The sequence below is a fragment of the Littorina saxatilis genome, linkage group LG17, assembly GCF_037325665.1.
Source record: "Littorina saxatilis isolate snail1 linkage group LG17, US_GU_Lsax_2.0, whole genome shotgun sequence".
NCBI lineage: Eukaryota > Metazoa > Mollusca > Gastropoda > Littorinimorpha > Littorinidae > Littorina > Littorina saxatilis.
Genome location: NC_090261.1, coordinates 9,925,692 through 9,947,267, shown reverse-complemented (window position 1 = coordinate 9,947,267; position 21,576 = coordinate 9,925,692). Strand labels below are relative to the sequence as shown.

Below are 21,576 nucleotides of genomic sequence, written 5' to 3'. Positions count from 1 at the left end.
AATACAAGTATTGAAACAGTCAGGTCAGCAAACGATTTTTTGTCTTTTTGTTCCTCATCACATTTACACCTCCCTTACTCTTTCGGGCGAGATGGTGATTATCTCCCTTTTCCCCCTAGCAGACGACACACAGACAGAATCGTACCCGAACTTTGGGGCAACGTTCACGAGGACGAACTAACCTACACAGTTTGCTGGTTGGATTTTTATTAATAACATTTTCACTTTTGTTTAAAAAGTTCCTTGTTGTTGTATATGTACGAAGGCCACATGCAGTGAACGCACATCCTGACGATTTGACTGACATGCGACCAGCAGTGAAAATCAACTCACCGTGAAAATGTTGAAATGAACATTAAAACAATGGAACCTGTCGAACGAGGCTTATATAAACCAACAAAAAGAAAAAAAGTTATAAATGGGGAACACAGAAAAAAAAACCACAAGAGGAGACAGCCGAGAATCTAAGTTAAGATGCGTTAAGATAATGTTGGACGAAAGTGAACCAAAGAAGATGAAAGTCGCTAGTTCATTCAACGTTTCTTAATTATTGTCAAAATACATAGGTGCCAAGAGGGTGGTTCTGCACGGGAGCATCTCGTTACTCCCCCGTATCGTTACCCCCCCCCCCCCCCCTTATCGTTACTCCCCCTTATCGTTACTCCCCCGTATGCTACTCCCCCGGCTCGTTACCGCTCCGGGCCCGGCTCGTTACTCCCCCGTTACACTTAAGTAATGCAGTTATTACTTAATTGAATTTTCAAGAGAGAGAGAGAGAGAGAGAGAGAGAGAGAGAGAGAGAGAGCATGTTTAAACAAAGAACTTACAACTGTCAGATCTGCCTGTAGGGGAAGGGCCCCTAATATGGACCACTTTTTGTTTTATGCTGATAACTAGCTTGTTTTCTTGCGAAGAAGTTTCATTTTTGTGTTTGGTAGTCCTTCTCTCTTAGGTTAACCGCTAGGCCTGATTAGAGTGAAATAGCTTTGATAGACATTCTGCAAAAATTAATTACAGAAAAAATCACAAATGGTCCATATTAGGAGCCTGGGCGCCCAATATGGACCAGTGAAGCGGCCTTCACGAATCACTGTAAAAAGCCCTCTATACTTCAAAATAACATGTTATTACTTAGTGTGTAAGTCAGACTAATTCAAATATGCTTTAGATTTATCTGTTTCGGGTTGATGAGAGCATTATTTGAAATACACCAGCAAACTGAAGAAGCTTATCAAATACGGAGTGAAAATAAGTGAAATTATCAACTTCCACAAATAAACCCACTATTTGTTATATTTTTTTGCAATCTCGAGGGCTAGTTATAGGTTATTTTCAGCAAGCTTCTTAATGAATTAATTAAAATTGCCTTTAGTTTTTATTTTCTTCGATTTGTTGAAGGTGGTCCATATTAGGGGACTCACACATACTTTGAGGTTTTGCTATTATTTTTTGTTTGCAGGAGAAACTCGGGGTAAACACTGCTATAATGTAACACATACGGTCTTAGCTGTCATATATAGCCATTTTTGTGTGATAAAAGCTTTGACTGTGGACAGAAACGAGTCCGTTTTAGACGACAAATTTAGAGTGAACGCTGCCAAAAGGGAAAAAAAGCGAAAAAGCCTAATGGTTTTGGGGTTTGTGTTTCTGCAACAGTTTTGACATGTGCAACTTATCCAGAGAGGGTAAATAAAGCGAATGAAATTGTTTTGAGCGCTCTAGCGCCGTTAGTTTGTCAGAACAGAAGGTGGTCCATATTAGGAGCCGGTCCATATTAGGAGCCTTTCCCCTACATTCGTGTACAGTAGGTACATCTTTGAAAAAAAAGTATATATTTTAAGCAGAAGAGATACGGGGGAGTAACGAGATGCTCAGCAGTCGTTACTCCCCCGTATCGCTACTCCCCCGGCTCGATATTCCCCCGGCTCGTTACTCCCCTGTATCGCTACTCCCCCAGCTCGTTACTACCCCGTACACAGAAAATGACTGGATAACCCTGTGATAGTAAGTTAGCATGAAATATTGTTTTTCCGGAGAAATTGTCTGGATAAACAAACAAAGAAACAAACAAAACAGCTGGACAGGGGGGGGGGGGGGGGGGGGACAATATTTCATGCCAACTTACTATCACAGGGTTATCCAGTCATTTTCTGTGTACGGGGAAGTAACGAGTCGGGGGAGTAGCGATACGGGAGAGTAACGAGCCGGGGGAGTATCGAGCCGGGGGAGTAGCGATACGGGGGAGTAACGAGCTGATCCCGTTCTGCACAACTATCAGTTGCTTTCTTTAGAGTGCTTACTTCCCATTTAATGTTATCTGACTGACGTTACTTTTAGTATGTCACGTTGTAGTCTTGTCTGGTTTGGTTTGGTTTTATTTTAGTTACTGACCCAAGTTGTGAAAATGTCGAATGGCTCGACTCCAATTGGCAAATACGCTACTGTCAGTTTTTGCTAATTCGGATGAATATAAAAAAAATCTTTTTGTATTTTCTTCTTCTTCTTCGTCGTTCGCTCAGACAGCAACTCCGGAGGCCCTGATGAAGGCTGCTGTACGCCGGAGGCTCTCCATGGGTCCATAGAGTTTGTCCCTCATCGGTGTGTCAGCAGGCCAGGTCTCTGCTCGCTTGTTTTGGTGTGTTGGACAGTCCTACAGGAAGTGTTCCACTGTCATTGGAGATGTGCCACAGGGGCACGATGCAGAATCACCAATGTGGAATTTGGTATACAGGTGATGTTTGAGTCTGCAATGGCCTGTTCTGAGTCTCACAATGACCACTTGGTCATCTCTGGGTAGGAGGTAGTAGGCATCCTTTTTGTTGTAGTCTGGGTGTTGGTGGAGCCATCTTCTCTTCTGCTTCTCTTTGACTATAGTCTTGGCCTCTTCATAGGTGACTTCTTGTTCATCCTGTGGGAGCTGTCCACCTTCTTTTGCCAGTCGGTCAGTTGATAATAACTTTGTTTTGTAAGAAAATTTTGTTTATCGAAATGATCTTTTTGAGAAAGTAATTTTTCTGTCTCTTTATCTTGTTCCTTAATTGTTCGGCCTCTTCAAGTTTCACTTTGACGACACCTGCCTTTTAAGTTTTTTTGTAAGAACATAACTAAGAGAAAATATGGAGGTCTTCTGAAAAAAAGCTATGGGGAAAATCACAGAAGAAACTCTCCGTTGGTTTAGTCTTCTTGCAGTTGTCAAGAGATAGAGGAGAGTTTCTCATAGTAGGATATAACCGACTAAACTTGACTAAAGCCAAATATTTTACGCAAGACGCAATATTTCAAAATAAAATACTACTTCTTGCATTGTTTCAGCTACAATAATCAAACTGCATCAATTTCTGCTGGTGCTGCATGCCTATCCGTTTGTGTATTGGCTGTGTGAACTCATTATCACATGTGCCGCGTTTTACGATTTTTGCACAAAGCTTCACCCAGTGCGTTGAAACCAAAGGGGAGGTGATAGAGGTGGTGGCGTGAGGAGGGTCATTTTTTTGAACTGGGGACCGTAGAGAGACAACAACTGATTGAGAGAAATGTTGCAGGGGAGGAGGGATATGGGGGTGGGGGAGGGGGAGTAGACCGGCAGGGTGAAAAATGTGGCTAGCCAATTTCAGCAGACTTCCTGCGCTATCCTGCTAAATCAGATTTGTCACTATCGATTACTCTCAGCGAACTAGATGGAAGAACTAAGATCAGCGAAAAGGCCACCTGAAGTCGACATAACAACACACGCACGCACGCACAGATACACACATCCACACAAAGCAACACTGTGCCGACAGACACACAAACACACAGATACACCTACCGTAGTGTTCTGTTTTTGATTTGCTTATAGAGCCTGCAGACAATACTATTGATCCATTGCCTGTAACACTGTAATTTGAAACTTCTGTTACAAGATCAGAGACTTGCTGTCTGTGAGTAGGCGCAAACCACAAACGGAGAAACATAAGGCCAAGAGAAAAACACGCGTGTTTACTGCATGTAATATTCTCTACAAAATATATAGGTCAAGTAATCAAAGTGCGTAAAGCTTTAGATCCGACTGTATGTAGTGGGGCTCGTATGTTGCACATATGATCTCCAAACTGAACTAGGACTCCACCGCCCGCAGCGGGATGATTGACAGGCTGTTTACGCTCGCTCTCATCGCTAGCCCGCTTGCTCATGAAAACACCGCAGCGTTTTGCTTTGCTGGAGCAACCAGGTCGTTTGTACAAACTATTTTTAAGTCGGGAAGGGCCAGGATAGCTGCAGTTTTAACTTTTTCCTCCGTTTTGTACGCGGCTTCGCATCTCGATGTCGAAACGGGACGCCGCCATTTTGCGTTTCCCCTAGCAACTTAAATCTCGAAGGGATGTGAGCTTTTTAAGTTTTATTTAGAGCAGTAATTAATACTTTTAAATAACATTGTTAGTTTCTTCTTGCACTTTTTTTACTCTCTAGTACATCGAATTAAAAAAAAAAGGAAGAAAACTGTTGAGCTGGAAAATGAAAGCGAAACTAGGACTGACGTGTGATGGATACCGCTTTTTCCCTTTTCAGTCACTTTAATACTGTTTTAATTATTGAACTACGATCAAAATATTGCCGGGCCGAAAAGACATTTCTAACCTTTTTGGACGACAAGTATTCAGTGAGAAAAGGCATTAAAAAGGTGTACAACTGAACTATGATGAAAAAGCTTATGATACTGATATTAGCGCCGCGCGGCCTGGCTTTATTTATCGTCTATTTCATTCTCACAAGGAGGCGGACAGCGGAGGGGGGGGGGGGGGGGGGGGAGGGGGGTGATTGTGGTGGGCATTACTCTGGCAGATATGTTGAATGCCACAAAAATAACAGCTCAGCTCGGCGGTTGTGTCGGCGTCACGTGTTGTTGGGACTTTCGGTTCAACCGGAAAACAGTGAATCAACTGAGTCAACTCGAGCTAGTTGCGTATACATAACTTATTTGCCTTGCGAGTAACCAAATACTGCAGCAGTTTGTATAGCAGGTTTAAAAAAAAAACCCAGGAATCTGCATATGTTTATTTTGCTTTAAATACGTGTGATTGTACAACAAAATACGCAACCGGTGCTTACAACTAAATATAAGCTCTAGGTCAGTGTCCACTGATACAAACTGGCGCTAAATATAAAAACACAACTCAAAATCTTTCAGTTTCGGGTCCTGGAGTTTTATTGTTCTGCAAACCATACAGGCTCAACAGTTGGTTGTCAGTTTTGGTTTTGTTGCCCAGTTAACGCGCAAAAGATTTGTTGACTACTAAGTAGGTTAAAACTGTACATATGTAGGTCACCTACATCGGCTAAGGCCGCAACGTTTAGGATCTCTCCCTTCTTTCCCTTAGTAAAGCCGCTGGGACAGCCAGTCGCTCTGCGCTATTGTAAACAATACGGCTTGCTGCTATGGTTGCTCGTCACATTTGACAGGTGCCATACCAGACCTACAACAGACGAGGGAAAACTCTAGTGGTACCTCTTATAGCAGCAGAGGTTCATATGAGACGCACTCATAAATCATTCACATCTTGCAACAAACATCATACTTTGTGGTATTGTTCCTTATAATTATTTAAGGGATTTCAGATACAGAGCCACTTCAGAAATCGGTTTTTTTGTCTTTGATAGGGAATAAAAGGCTGCATTTACAGCAGACGAAATTCGTACCAAAAGCGCTCAGCAGTAAATATTCCCAACTCAGCAAATGTAAAATTCAATGGTTTACCATGCACCAGAAGTTGTCTGCTGATAACACATGCATGACATAAATACTCTTATGGGTATTTTTGTGTTCTGGTATTTAATTTGATCGTTTTTAGAATTTTATATATCCGCAGCATGAAAATTCAAGATGGCGGCCTCCGCAACATTGCGTGTTTTGATTTGAGCGAAAACAACGTTTCTGAAGGTAAGTTTTCAAGAATACGCATCCATTCACCAATGTCACATCATTTTACTGTTTAATTCTCCCCTGGGGTCTGTTATTCATCGGGTGAAGCGCTGAAATGCAGAGTAATCTTGCAATAGCTCATCAAGCTGGATTGTGATGCTGATAGAACTAGATCTATCTGTTGATTACAAGTAAGGAAATCATGATCGCCACGCTGGTGATTTTAAACAGATTAAACGAACTTTGAATAAAAGGCGAGGAGAAAGAGATTGTTCATGGTATGATAAATGATTAGTCCTGCCTACGTTAAGGACTTCCATAAGGTGGGGAGGGGTAGAGTCAAAAACTGAGTGAGGGTAGGCCAGATAGTAGGATGACCAGCTGGAGATAAAAACACTCCACTCCCCATGTCTTTACAGTGTTGTGATCAAACTTTCAAAGACGGTAGGTAACAGACAAAAGCATACAGTGTATGCTAATCAAATGAGATAAGTGGTTTTGAAAAATGAAGAGGTACCGCTCTTTGAGTTTCACAATTTTGGTTTGTTGCTTGTTTCTCATCCTTTTGCTTATTTTAAGTTGACCGTGCATTGGTGTGAATTTTATTTTTACAGGATATATACAAGAGTTACACCACATGCCGGTTCCTGGGAACAAGCGTTCTGCATTTATTCCGGTGCCACAGAAGGGAGCCGATTTCACTAGTACTACTGTATCAAGGTTTGTTACCTAATACATCTTAACAGTAAGATTTTTTTATTTGTATTAATTGGAACATGTTTGCACATCATTTGTAAGCGACCTCTGTGAATTTGATGGGTTTAACGTACGAACCCTCACTATGGTCAACATTCTGTTAGCGACTGTTTGAAGCGAATAAATGTAGCGGTCAGAAAGATTCCAGAATCAGTTGGGTCACTGGAAACTGTGTTTGTTTGTTTTTTAACCTGAAACAGTAAGAATTATAGTTTTTTATACGAATTCATGAAATACAATTTTCTTTCATTTTGGTCTGTTGTGTGAAGACTTGCTAACCCGGCTTTGACCGACTCTCTGAGATAGTAAACATTATTCAAATACATTCAAATAAAAATGTCACTTTTCATCTTTTGTGTGAAGGGTACCACAGGCTGATTTCCTGCACCATGGATGTAGAGGAGGCCAGACAGTCTGCTTCTCATTCCAGCTGTGTTGCGTTTTTTTCTGCTCGTGAAGTGTATCGCCACATTGCCAAAGCCATTGGCCAAGAGAAGTCACCCTGTCTGCCCATTTTGCATAGCCTTACAGGCTGTGACACTATGTCGTTCTTCAATGGTATTGGGGAATCAGAAGGCTTGGGAAGTATGGCAAGCATTTGAAGACGTCACTCAAACTTTCTTCAGGTTGTCTGCTCCTCTTTGTAAGCTGAGTACCACTGACAGGGCAGCACAAGAGCTTTTTGGTGTACATTTGTAGGACAAAACCAGCAACGTACTGGGTGTAAACAGTGCTAGACGGTACCTCTTCAGTAAAAAGAGCTGCCAAATTGACCATAATCCCCTTACAAGTGAGGTGCTGCTGCAGGACATGAGATTGAGAAGAGCCATCTACCTATTAGACTTCCAAACTCTGTGGGCTGGCAGTTCAAGGCTGGAAAGTGGGAGTCATTCTGGACGAGCTTTCAAGAGGTATCCAGCCGTGTGCCGAGTGCCTGCAAGAAGAGCTGCACAACAAAACGCTGCAAATGCTGCTAAGAAGGACTGCAGAGCACAGCTCTCTGCAAATGTGCTTGCATGCCTGTGAAAACTGTCAGCATCTAAACTGTGCAAAAATATTATTGCACCCATTTTCATACCCCAACTCAAACTTTTATTCCTGTGTCATTTTATTCAAACTGTCTATGCCATTAAAGGCTCGCATCTTCGCTATCTGGCACATTTTTTTTTAACATCATCATTTACGCCGTCAAAATAAGGATACCCTTGACGTGACAAAGAGATGTGACAAAAACTTCGGGTACCTTTTAAAAAGCCGACGACAATTCCTGAGGCACAACTGGGTCACTGTTGTATACGAAGAGAAAGTCAACTTGATTATCCATCCAGAACAGGTTGTTTTATTTCGCCATCTTGCATATTTCTAGTGTTGTGCCATTGTACCTACTGATGTATGTGTCGATCTCACGGATGAGATGTTTATGTGTCAAATTTGAGGGATACCCAAGTCAACTAAAATCCATGTATTTTAGCAATGACCAAGTGGGTTGCGTTGAAACTTTCAGGAATGTGAGTCTACGCACGAGGCGTAGTTCAACCGTTTGAGTACACTTTCAAATCTTCACGAAATAATATTTTAAAAACTGCCACAGGTTTGTTGACTTACATCCCACATATTTTTGACTTCGCATGTATATATGACAGATGGTTGTTTCAAGTACTGCCAAAGTTTCTTTTGAGTATAGACACTTGCCGGAATGTGCTAGTTGTGTAAACACATCGTGACATGAGAACAAACAACGTTTTCGAAATACAGCGATTATGAATTTTAGTCGACTTTTGAGTTGATACATTACATTTTTATCAGTTTTATTTTGGGGGTACCCTTATTTGGGCGGCGGTCAAATAACCCATGTAAAGGCCACCTTTTATCTTAAAAGTGTTCCAGTTAGCCAAGTTGAGTGCCCTCAATAGCATACATTGAATATAACAGCACAGGAATGAATGTTTTCGTTTTGGTATGAAAATTGGTGCAATATATTTATTTTTGCACAGTTTAGGTAATCCACAAATTCTTCAACCCTGCCACCCACACCGTCCAATCATTCTCTGCACCAACAATGCATGTATTGTTTTGTTTAAAAATGTGTTTGTGTTAGTTTCTATTGCAAGAGAATGTCTTGTAGCATCAAAAATGCCTAAATACCCTTTTATTGGCGGCCATTTTGAAAATTGTAAAAAAACTACTGATTTCTTAATTTTTTCACGGTGGCTCTGTATCAGGTTTTGTTTAGCAAAAGCAAATGTCCATTTACGCCAAATTTGCTGTTAATCACATGAAGTGAAATATGCCTAACATACCCAACCGTTTACACTGGCGGCCATTTTGAAAAATTGTTTAAAAACTACCCATTTTTTATTTTTCGCGATGGCTCTGTATCAGGTTTTGTTAAGCACATAAAACTCTTCATATTTGCTTAATTTGGTGTTTGTTGCATGATTTGAATGATTTTGCAACATAGGAGCCCCACTAATGGCTGTCAGTCCCCCTGCCACCCGACATATTAACAAAAACCAGACAAACAAAAAAACAAGTCGCGTAAGGCGAAAATACAACATTTGAGTCAAGTAGCTGTCGAACTCACAGAATGAAACTGAACGCAATGCCATTTTTCAGCAAGACCGTATACTCGTAGCATCGTCAGTCCACCGCTCATGGCAAAGGCAGTGAAATTGACAAGAAGAGCGGGGTAGTAGTTGCGCTAAGAAGGATAGCACGCTTTTCTGTACCTCTCTTTGTTTTAACTTTCTGAGCGTGTTTTTAATCCAAACATATCATATCTATATGTTTTTGGAATCAGGAACCGACAAGGAATAAGATGAAAGTGTTTTTAAATTGATTTCGACAATTTAATTTTGATAATAATTTTTATATTTATAATTTTCAGAGCTTGTTTTTAATCCAAATATAACATATTTATATGTTTTTGGAATCAGAAAATGATGGAGAATAAGATGAACGTAAATTAGGATCGTTTTATAAATTTTTACTTTTTTTTTACAATTTTCAGATTTTTAATGACCAAAGTCATTAATTAATTTTTAAGCCACCAAGCTGAAATGCAATACCGAAGTCCGGGCTTCGTCGAAGATTACTTGACCAAAATTTCAACCAATTTGGTTGAAAAATGAGGGCGTGACAGTGCCGCCTCAACTTTCAGGAAAAGTCGGATATGACGTCATCAAAGACATTTATCAAAAAAATGAAAAAAACGTTCGGGGATTTCATACCCAGGAACTCTCATGTCAAATTTCATAAAGATCGGTCCAGTAGTTTGGTCTGAATCGCTCTACACACACACACAGACACACACACACACGCACATACACCACGACCCTCGTCTCGATTCCCCCCTCTACGTTAAAACATTTAGTCAAAACTTGACTAAATGTAAAAACAACAACAACAACAACAAACAAACAAACTAACAAACAAACCCAACATCTAAGAATCAAAGGGACGTAAGCGCTCTAAACACAAACAACATTGTTGTCTTAGATCTTGTGGTTGTTGTCTACAATAGCTACAATTACGCCCCTTTGGTTCTTTGATAGTGTTATAATGAGCATTAGCTTCGTTATGAGAAAAAAAAGACACCAAACAAACAAAACAAAACCAACCAAAACAAAACAAACATACAAACAAACAAACAAACAAACAAACACAAGAGGGACAAAGACATGGATGGTGAAGCTGACTGAACACGTTGCTGACCACTGTCTTCCAAACGATTGCTTGTACATTATCTTTTTCATGATTCCATCTGCTTCCTTATTTTTCTGCGTAACTTTCACCTACGTTGTATTCCCCTGAAATTGAATAGAAAACTGGTTCGCCAAGATGCCGATCTTCCGACTTTCGAGGGATAATAAATCTGAGTTCGTTCTAGACATAAAACAAGACAGTGTTCCCAGTTAATCTTATTTAAAAAGTCTGGGGGACTCCATTAGTGAATAACAGCGTAAAAACGGCGAGCGACGTCCCGAGTCAGACACCTGTGGTGAAAACCTTTTATCACCGACTGTGTGACTCGGTGTGATTTATGTATCTATATATATTACTGAACTGCTGTATCTTGGCTGACTAGTACGTGTGAAGCGCGTTCGAAGACTAAAGGTACATGTCAACACTAGGCACCTAGCTACATGTATGACATGATACAGCTATAGGCAGAAATGATCAAATCTGATGGTCGGAAAAGAAAACGGTTATATACGTCGTCGTATTCGTAAAAGTAGTGGTACAGTGGAACCCCCTTTTAAGACCTCCAAAAATCTGAGAAAATCAGGTCTTAAAAAGGAGGGAGTCTTAAAATGGAGGTAAATTTACAGAGGTTATGAACAAAAAGTCTGAGAAAACAGGGTCTTAAAATGGAGGAAGTTTTAAATTGGGGGATCTTAAAAGAGAGATTCCACTGTAGTACCAAAGAGGATAGAAGCAGAAAAAGAGTCTCAGCTTCTACCCTCTTTGGTAGTACATGTAGTAGGCATGGGCTATAGTTATAGTTGTAATATGCCCAGTTGTGATTCATTTGCTCTTTCACTTCGTAAGCAGATACTTCCAGTGCGCCAGAGGCCTTATTTCTACGAGTATGGTGGCAGAACGCACGAAGCTGGTGACAAAGCTTTCCAAAATCGAAAAATAAAACTTTCTTTACGCCTGAAACACATGTCTCCTGTATTTGACATAAGATTCACCCTTGTGTTTTTGAAATCAAGCGTTGTATTTCCTTTTAATGAGAATTTCCCCCATCCTTTCGTCACGTTTTGGTGTTGCTATTGTTGGTATTGTTGAAAGGATGGGGACTTTACTTGAGCATTCGTACATGTAACGGGAGGCATGGTATACAGCCATTTTATTGTGTATGCCAGGAATGGGAGGGGAGTTTGTAATGGGAAAGGGGGGGGGGGGGGGGCGCGATTGGAACAGAGCTGCTATCAGTGCGAAGAGTGAATATTAGATGTGTCCGTAAAACGAAATTTGTCACATGGAAGATGACTGAAAGAAGAGTATAAAAGAAACAAGATGTGAAACATACGAACAAAAAAAATACAAGCAAACATGCAAACACACAAACACAAACAAACATTGTGCTCGTTTATGTGAGCGGCGGTTTAATGCATGCAATACAAAATCGGAGAAAGGGGTTTTGGTGGGGTAAGTAGGACGTAGAATCACCGTCGACAGCTTGTTTTACAATCGGCGAACAAGTAAAACTCAACAAGGCATTCAATTTTCATGGCTCACGCATGAACAAGTCAGTGAGTCTATTAGCGCTTTACTTTTGCATCGATTTTCAGCTCTGGATAATGCTAGATGCTTTCGTTCGTAGGCCACTGTTCGCTACACCGCGACCATAGCCAATATCGTGTTATAGTGGTCGTAGCAGTCGCTGCTGGAAGTCTGAGACTCGGAAAGTGTTTGACGGCCGGTGCCAGCTCCGAAATCTTCCAGTTTCTGCTGTCGTCTGCTTCTCTGGAGACTGTCGTCTGCTTCAGCAGACTTCGATTTTGTTTGTCAAAACCCGCGTGAGCGTCACGCGAAGTGATTGCTTGTTGTTGCACATTTTGGGATCCTTGCTTGCCCACCCACGATCCTGCTGCCGGAAGCCGTAACATTCTGAAAGTGCTGGAATATCCTGGGGCACGTCACTGCAACAGACGATAATAATTTGCGCACGAGTTTGACTCTTGGTGTTTGGATTGCACACGCACAGTCTGTGATTTCCGAAAACGGTGACAGTTTTTGCCAGTGCTCAGCTGTCGTGATGTAATCTCGTTCATCGTTGAGGAAAGTGGAAGTGCAATCTCCCCCTCTGGCATTTAGCGAAGGTTGAAGACCGGAGTTTGATGCTGCTGTGAATGGTTCGTGCTGCACGTGAGAGAGAAGCATATGGTAAGGTCACTGTCATTGAGATGTATTGTGATGAACTTATTCGATTGAATGGTGGTTGCACTGATTGAAATATGTTGGCGTAGAAAAGCTTTAGCGTTAGATTTCTAACTGTTTGAATGTAAGACCCTGTTTATTGAAGGGTTGCCTGAATGTAGGATTGATTTAACCGTGACGGACTTTTGTCCATTGATTTGAGGATTTTTTGTAGGTATTTTTTCAACGGCGGTTAAAATAACGGATGTTTTCTATCTCGACTGTTTTGTGAATTCGGCTACTTTCTTGGACCAGGTAAACACTAAACCTTCATTTTCAGTGGTTGAAATGTACCTTGATTTCTCTCTCTTGCTTGTCCCTATCTCTCCCTCAGTGTCTGTCTGTCTGTCTCTCTGGTTGTCTCTCACTCATTCACTCACTCACTCACTCACACACACACACACACACACACACACACACACACACACACACACACACACACACACATACACACACACCCACACCCACGCACACGCACACATAATTCTGATATCATTTTCCCCACTCTGAATGAGTCCCAGATTTCACGATAAGAACTGAGGTGCACGAGCACTCGGCCTATGCCTGCGGTCAGGCTAATTGCATTTGCTGCGCACCACGCTGAACCGCAGAAGAAAATTCGCTCTTGATTTTTTCTCGGATGCTTTTTCGTTTCTGTTAAAGGCGCATATTTTCATCCTTTTAACCTGTTTTGGAATATTCTTATTTTATTTCCCCTTCGTTCGAGATGGTGTCTCTCCATCCTCCTACCCCCATCTGTGTGTGCCAATATCAACATACGTTAGCGAATCATGAGAAATTTTCAAACCAGCTGGAGAAAGAGAAAAAGAAGATGTGTTACACAACTTTAAGAGTTAAAACAACTAGAAAGTGCAATGCAAAATCATGCACACAGTAGACGCAAGCGAATTACAAAACATAATGTTCTAAACTTATCAAAGAAAGAAACAAGTCGCGTAAGGCGAAACTACTACATTTAGTCAAGCTGTCGAACTCACAGAATGAAACTGAACGCACTGCATTTTTTCACCAAGACAATACAGCTTCGTCAATCCCCGCGAGAAGGAAATCGCTGACCTCCCACGTGCAAAACGCAGTAAAATTGACAAGCCAGAATATCGCGGTAGCGTATTGCGCCAAGCAGGACAGCGCGCTTTTCTGTATTCTTGTTAACTTTCTGAGCTTGTTCTGAATACAACATATCATATCTACATGTTTTTGGAATAAAAAAAATGATAAAGACTACGATGAAATCGTTTTTGGATTGATTTTTTACATTTTTATTGTTGTACTAATTAATCTTTTTTCGTTAATTGTGATCACATTTTAAGAGTAAACATAACATATGTATATATTTTTAGATTGAGAATTTCATGAAAAATACGATGCAATCAATTTTAAATCTGGTTGCAAAAATTCGATTTTAATGACAACTTTAATGAGCAAACTCATGAATTAATTTTTAACCCTCCAAGCTGAAATGCAATACCGAAGTCCGGGCTTCGTCGAAGATTACTTTACCAAAATGTCAACCATTTTGGTTCAAAACTGAGAGCGTGACAGTGCCGCCTCAACTTTCACAAAAAGCCGGATATGACGTCATCAAAGATATTTATCGAAAAAACAAAAAAAAAACTTCTGAGGATATTATACCCAGAAACTCTCATGTGAAATTTCATGAAGATCGGTCCAGTACTTTGCTCTGAATCGCTCTACACACACACACACACACACACGCACACACATACATACATACATACATACACACAGACACACATACACCACGACCCTCGTCTCGATTCCCCCTCTATGTTAACAAATTTAGTCAAAACTTGACTAAATGTAAACAAGTCGCGTAAGGCGAAAATACAACATTTAGTCAAGCTGTCGAACTCACAGAATGAAGCTAAACGCAATGCAATTTTTCAGCAAGACCGTATACTCGTAGCATCGTAAGTCCACCGCTCGTGGCAAAGGCAGTGAAATTGACAAGAAGAGCGGGGTAGTAGTTGCGCTGAGAATGATAGCACGCTTTTCTGTACCTCTCTTCGTTTTAACTTTCTGAGCGTGTTTTTAATCCAAACATATCATATCTATATGCTTTTGGAATCATGAACCGACAAGGAATAAGATCAAAGTGTTTTTAAATTGATTTCGAAAATTTAATTTTGATCATAATTTTTATATTTTTAATTTTCAGAGCTTGTTTTTAATCCAAATATAACATATTTATATGATTTTGGAATCAGAAAAATGATGAAGAATAAGATGAACGTAAATTTGGATCGTTTTATAGTTTTTTTTGTTTTTTTTTACAATTTTCAGATTTTTAATGACCAAAGTCATAAATTAATTTTTAAGCCACCAAGCTGAAATGCAATACCGAAGTCCTGCCTTCGTCGAAGATTGCTTGGCCAAAATTTCAATCAATTTGATTGTAAAATGAGGGTGTGACAGTGCCGCCTCAACTTTTACAAAAAGCCGGATATGACGTCATCAAAGGTATTTATCGAAAAAAAGAAAAAAACGTCCGGGGATATCATTCCCAGGAACTCTCATGTAAAATTTCATAAAGATCGGTCCAGTAGTTTGGTCTGAATCGCTTTACACACACACACGCACAGACAGACAGACACACATACACACACACACACACACATACACCACGACCCTCGTCTCGATTCCCCCTCTATGTTAAAACATTTAGTCAAAACTTGACTAAATGTAAAAAGGAAAGAAAGAAGGGTAAGCTTGTTATAAGACATCTGCATTATGCCGAAAAAGAGGAAAACATTCATATTCTCCACGGGCCGGAATGAAAGGGAACAGCGGGCTGGAATACCATGTCCGCGGGGACCTTGCCTGGAGATGCGGTTCCAGCCAAATGATGGGCTGCATTGATCTGCATGTTGATGCCGACTTTGTCTCTTGTCTGTCTGTCTATTTGTCTCTGTCTGTCTGTCTATTTGTCTCTGTCTGCCTGTCGCTCTCTGTTCTCCCTAGCCCTCTGTACTGCAAGTTACGCACGCACGCTCGCTCGCACCCACGCATGCGCACACGCACGCACGCGGGCACACGCACAAACACACACACGAACGCACGCACACACACACACACACACACACACTACTTTTTGCAATAAAAGCGCTTCTCTCTCTCTCTCTTTCTCTCTCTCTCTCTCTCCCCCCCTCTCTCTCTCTCTCTCTGCCACCCCCCCCCCCCCCATTTCTTTTTTTTGGCTCTGCGCCACCTTTTCTATTCATCCTCCACTCTATCTTACTTCTTTTGTTGTTGCTAGCACTGCTGTATAAAAATGCTGCAAATGGCTATCTCATCCTGCAGGCTTGTTTTGACGAAAAATCGAGTTAGTTGATGTTTGTTGTCTCTGTCACTCGGCGAAAGCACACAATAGGCTTGATTTTGGTGCTGTAATTGGCGCTAGTTATGTCTCTGTAAGGCATACCAAGGTAACTTTTGATTCTGTTGGATTTCGAACACTGAGATGGATCGGATGGTTCCAGTACTACTTAAGGATAACAATAATTATTCTGTTTGTTCATTGGTTAGTCGACCCGTTGCAGTTGAAAACAGGCTGATTGTCGCATCATGAGTTCAGGTGTACTAGATTTTGATAAAATACTATTAAGAAAGAAAGATGGAAATAAATTGTATTATATTCATTGTTCGCTCTTGTGACACCCTTTGCAATCGGATGTACTGCAGATCTCACGGTGTGATCATTTTACTTTAAATGTTCCCGTGAAAGATGAACGGTATTTATAGATATAGTAGCTGTGTCCTCGAAAGCGAGCAGCATTTGACATACATAACTCCGGGTATGGTCAAGATTAAAACAGTGTTGTCAGAATCAGTTTACACTAGTGTGTATCAGCAGGCAGATTAAAAAAACACCTACACCACATACCTTTCTTTTGTGTACGGATCAGGTGAGGTTCATGAGGCGATTGCTTGTTTTACTGGTGGTAATTCTAACTAAAAGTTGCCGTTTGCCGTTTTAACCCATCACACATAGCCAAGGCCTTTGATAAAATGAAAATGCAGTAGCTTTTGTAACATGTTTGAGTGCGTTTGACTTTGCAGGTGGTATATACACTGTATGGCTAAAGTAGTTGGATTTTTTTCCCTTTCAGGTCAATTGTAAACTGCAGGAAATCCTGCGTCAAGTTGGAAAAAACGGCTGTCAGAAAATTTACACCGTACTTGTATTTCTTGGACATGCGCGAGAAACGCCTCTTCATAGACTTTTGCTGTGACCGATCTTGGAATCTGTGCTCCAGGTCTTCATGAAAGTTAGTTGTGACTGATACGGGATTTGGGTTTCGGTGCTGAACTGTTGTGTTCGCCTGATGTTTGTAGGTATTTCAGTGACCAAGCTGTGAACTTGACGTCCTGTGAATGTGATCGAACTTAACAGTGTCAACGACTTATAGAACTTACAGGAGACCAAATCACGCGAAAAGCACACGAGGGATATTCGCCGAAAAGCTTTCTATTATGCATTGGAAATCAGCGTCAGGTGAGAGAGGCTGAGCTTAAATTAAAAGGAAACCGAGGAAAAGTTGAAACAGCTCTACGTGTAAAGCTCTTGCGTGAAAATAAGTTTTAGGAATTTAATTGTAAACGGACTTCATGCTTTACTTGTGATCATTTGAACTTTACATACCCTGACGAGTTTCAATTTTCAAATCCAGGCTTCGCTAGTCTTCTTTTGTATTAGTCTTTTTGAAAGCTTCAAGTTTGAGAAGTGTACAATAACCTTAGCCTGCAGCCAAAATTGATTTTCTTGTGTAAGTATCAACATCGTACATGAAAGCCTTAACTACGTTCAATATAGTGAAAACTAAAGCAAATAGTAACACATTTTGCTTTTCACGCTTCAGAATGTGATGAAAGAAGTCAATAAGTTTACAGAGTAATCTTAAGACCTGTTGCTGCCTGAAGCTGTGTACAGCCTTGAATTCAACTTATATGATATTTAACTTTACAACAGCGAAGAACACTTTAATATAGCTCTGAATTTCTTCAAACGGTGAGCAGCCATCTGGACGTTCCGTTTCTTGTCTTCATAGTCTTCAAGAAGACACTTCGAAGACTGTGTGCATCTCAGAGGTCTGCTGCGTTCATGACTCCCCTTTTCCAGCAATTTGAATATCGCTGAACATTACGACACAATTGCGACTGAGTGTCTTACTGCGACCTGCTCATCCAGTCTCAAACTTTCATAACATCCCACCGTTCTTTCACAAACGCACCCTTCCAAAATGCCAGCCTTACGAAGCAGCCACGTGCGCGTGTTCGCGCTCACAATCTTCCACCTTCTCTATCTAATCATCGGGGCCGCCATCTTTGCCGCCATTGAGGGACCGGAAGAGAGCAAGTTGAAGAAGACACTGCGCGACTTTCGGCAGGAATTCGGGAATCAGCACAAGCACTGCATCAGCGGTAAGTCCTCTTACGATCTTGAAATGGGTAAGGTTCAACCTGGGTGTTCCAAACTAAAGCTAGCTTGTTTCTTTTTAATACTGCAAAACAGATGCAAAAATAAAATTTTGGCACAGATAAAGTAGATTTGTGCCTGCAGAAACGCTTTCTACTATTCTAGCCTAAGATTTAGATCTTTGAGGGAAAATCAAGAATTTCAGATTCTGATTTCTAGAGAATGTTGATTTTTAAGAAGCTTACAAGACTACAAGACGCAGAGAGCTCATTTGGAACACTTATCTTGGTCGGTACGGCTTTGGCATGTTGTCATTATGATGCTCTTGTCCTGAAATGACATCCTGCTGCTAACCAGGTATGCGGAGCCGGGGTTCTTGCGTGGATAATAGGGCTGATGTGAACGAGAAATGTACCAACCGGGTGGGAGCCAGCTAGCTGCGAGGTCGGATTGGTTGAAAATACCAAGAAACCTCAATTTCAACCAAATCCGACCTAACCCTGCGACTGCCTCCGACGGGCGGTAATTTTCTCATGCTCATTAGCCCTGTTTATTTTGTGTCGCTCTGCGGATTCTCTCGTGTAGCATTCGTTTGATGTTCGTTTGGCAGATTGATGCTTCGACTTTGATGTGATTCTCGGGATCTGTGATCTTCCAAATTATAGCTGCACTGTTGTTCGCGTTATTTTATCATCATTTTGTTGATACCATGCATTTGATGTTATGATAAGTTGAAAGTCCAGCACAGTTGCTTCAAAGTCCATACGCCTAAATTGCAAGAAAATTAATTGAATTAAATTAATCAATAAAGGTACCTTCCTCTCCGTGTAAACGATCCTGTTAACCACCGCAGATCTGTCCAGGCTTCATCAAGGGATTTTTAAAATTGTTTTATTTGGTGTTTAACGTCGTTTTCAACCGTTCAAGGTTATATCGCGACGGGGAAACGGGGGGGGGGGGGGGGGGGGGATGGGATAGAGCCACTTGTTAATTGTTTCTTGTTCACATAAGCACTAATAAAAAAATTGCTCCAGGGGCTTGCAACGTAGTACACTATATGACCTTACTGGGAGAATGCAAGTTTCCAGTACAAAGGACTTAACATTTCTTACATACTGCTTGACTAAAATCTTTAGAAACGTTGACTATATTCTATACAAGAAACACTCAACAAGGGTAAAAGGAGAAACAGAATCCGTTAGTCGCCTCTTACGACATGGTGGGGAGCATCGGGTAAATTCTTCCCCCTAACCATCAAGGGATAAGATCACCAGTCCACACGAACACATACAAACAAATCCGAGTAGCCCTGCTGCTTCATGGGCATAGTGACAGTTTTTGCTGAACTAATTTTGCAGATTGACATAGGTGTCATTTACGGTATTAATTCCGCCCCCCCCCTTCCCCCAATCCTACTCCGCAGAGAAAGCAGCCACTCTGTTGATTTTTGGTATGTATCCAAGTGGAAAGATGCTCTTATCCATGACGGATTTATCGTGATTTATAAGTTGGTTTTCATGGGAAGCAAGCTATCTCTAAGAAAAGGACCGAAGGCAGACATACTGTGTCCATCCGTTCGGGTTGTGTCTTGTGAGAAGGGTTGCACACTACACCAGCAGGAAACATGCTGTTTCCTAATACTCCAAATAATTCGGAAAAGTCGACTTCACGAAGCTTTGGCCCTGACTTTTAGATAACAGGTTTTGGGAATTCTTCGTGATTGAAGTCGACTTCAAGCTGAATTGAGGACAGCCTTGACATACCGTGTTCGTTTCTAGCTACACGGATACGACCTGAAGGTGTCCAACTGACAAAGACATTTAATTTAATTTTATTTCCGTTGTGCGTGAGCTTATGCATATGTACTAGAATTCCCAAAGAATACATTTCCCTTCACAATCAAGTCATTTATTTGATATAATAGCTTCAGACCCGAGCCATACCATTCTTCTTTAGTGTCATACGATCCTTGTGTTTACATTTGGCGGGACATTGATAGGAAAGTGCGCAGAACATAACCGCCGTAAGTTGTGCATGATATTAATATAAACCACGCCGAATACAATCAGCCTTGAACAAACCATGTTTGCAAAAGGAAGAAAATCGTTACATGCATGGTGTGGTTTGCCAGTTAACGTGCACAAATTGTTGCAACGTGTTTACACAATAATGACAAATTGATTTGCTTGACGGGTTGCAATTGGATTTGGAAGTGTGCGGCCAGCACTCTCGCTTTTTGCGTTCGCAAATTGTCCGAAGGCTTTGTCTCGGACGCATCATAGCAAATGAAATGTGTATTTGCCATCTTTCACCGTCTGAACAGGATGCAAGCAAAGGACCGTCTTTACACCCCCGGTATAGGGGTGTGTATAGGTTTCGCTCCATGTGTTTGTTTGTTTGTTTGTTTGTTTGTTTGTGTTCGCATATAGATCTCAAGAATGAACGGACCAATCGTCACCAAACTTGGTGAACAGGTTCTATACATTCCTGAGACGGTCCTTACAAAAATTGGGACCAGTCAAACACACGGTTAGGGAGTTATTGGTGGATTAAAATTATACAAGGACTTATAGCGGAACATCTTAATGATCAAAGGGAAATAACCATTCTCACTCAGTCACTGCCACCAACTGAGAAGGTTATTTCCCTTTGACGGGGGTGTTTTTCCTACCCCGGAGGAATTTCTTGTTTCTTTCGCTTTCGTTTCAAATTGCTGTCGGGTTTGTATATGAACAATACGCCAGATACACCCACCGAAATTACGTGACAAGTAGTTAACACCGAACGTAAAAACTGGCCTCTACCAAAACAATAATTTGTCCAAAATGAGACAAAAGAAAGACAGAATGAAACCTCGGACACTAAACGTTTAAATTTACGTATGTCTCTGCATCTGCCACCATGTTCGTTTCGTTGACGTTTTGTCCATTCAAACAAAGATTTAAGATTGTAGCTTGTTGGTCAGGTGGTGAACATAAAATACAAAGAGTCTCTCTTAGAATGTGTGTGCGTGAGTTTGATTGTTGATGGCTACTTGGTAGTGTTTGGCTCTTAACAATATTTGGTCAACCGGCACCGTCGCTCATTCTTTCGTTTCTCCACGCAGCGTGCTGAATGGCATTTTGATCGGCCGTGACATTTGCTCTTCTTCGTGTGCCGAACAAGCAGAATGGTGTCATTTCCAAATGCCACGGTTGGCGTGATTGTCGTCGTCGTAGGAGTGCAAACGTACGGTGTTGTTTTGCTGTCTTGTTCATTTTTTTCAAGTGTGTAACGCCGAAGACAGCGACAGCTTCGTTTTTGTTTAGGTCAGTATTCTTGAGACATTTTACAAGCATCGACCATTGTCGAGAGAAGGCCAGAGTAGCATGCTACTGTTCACCATACACTGCCGGAAACGAAACAGTAGGCTACAAGTTCAGAGAGAGAGAGAGAGAGAGAGAGAGACAGACAGACAGACAGACAGACGGCAGAGAGACAGAGACATAGACAGACAGACAGAGCGACAGAGATGATCTGACAGAGAGACAGAGTG

The 21,576-nt window shown here is 41.2% G+C and overlaps 2 protein-coding genes across 2 annotated transcripts in view; one reads left to right on the top strand and one right to left on the bottom strand.

Annotated features, from left to right (window-relative positions):
• The window catches only part of LOC138952660 (galactose mutarotase-like), a 380,407-nt gene that overhangs the window by 218,608 nt on the left and 140,223 nt on the right, over positions 1–21,576 (bottom strand). The gene's annotated exons all lie outside the window — the stretch shown is intronic.
• LOC138952252 (potassium channel subfamily K member 1-like) overlaps positions 11,797–21,576 on the top strand; it is a 78,432-nt gene continuing 68,652 nt past the window's right edge. The window contains exons 1-2 of the mRNA XM_070323879.1: positions 11,797–12,550; positions 16,735–18,046. Coding sequence (XP_070179980.1) covers positions 17,866–18,046 — 181 coding nt within the window. The 5' untranslated portion in view covers positions 11,797–12,550; positions 16,735–17,865. The remainder of the gene's footprint in view (positions 12,551–16,734; positions 18,047–21,576) is intronic.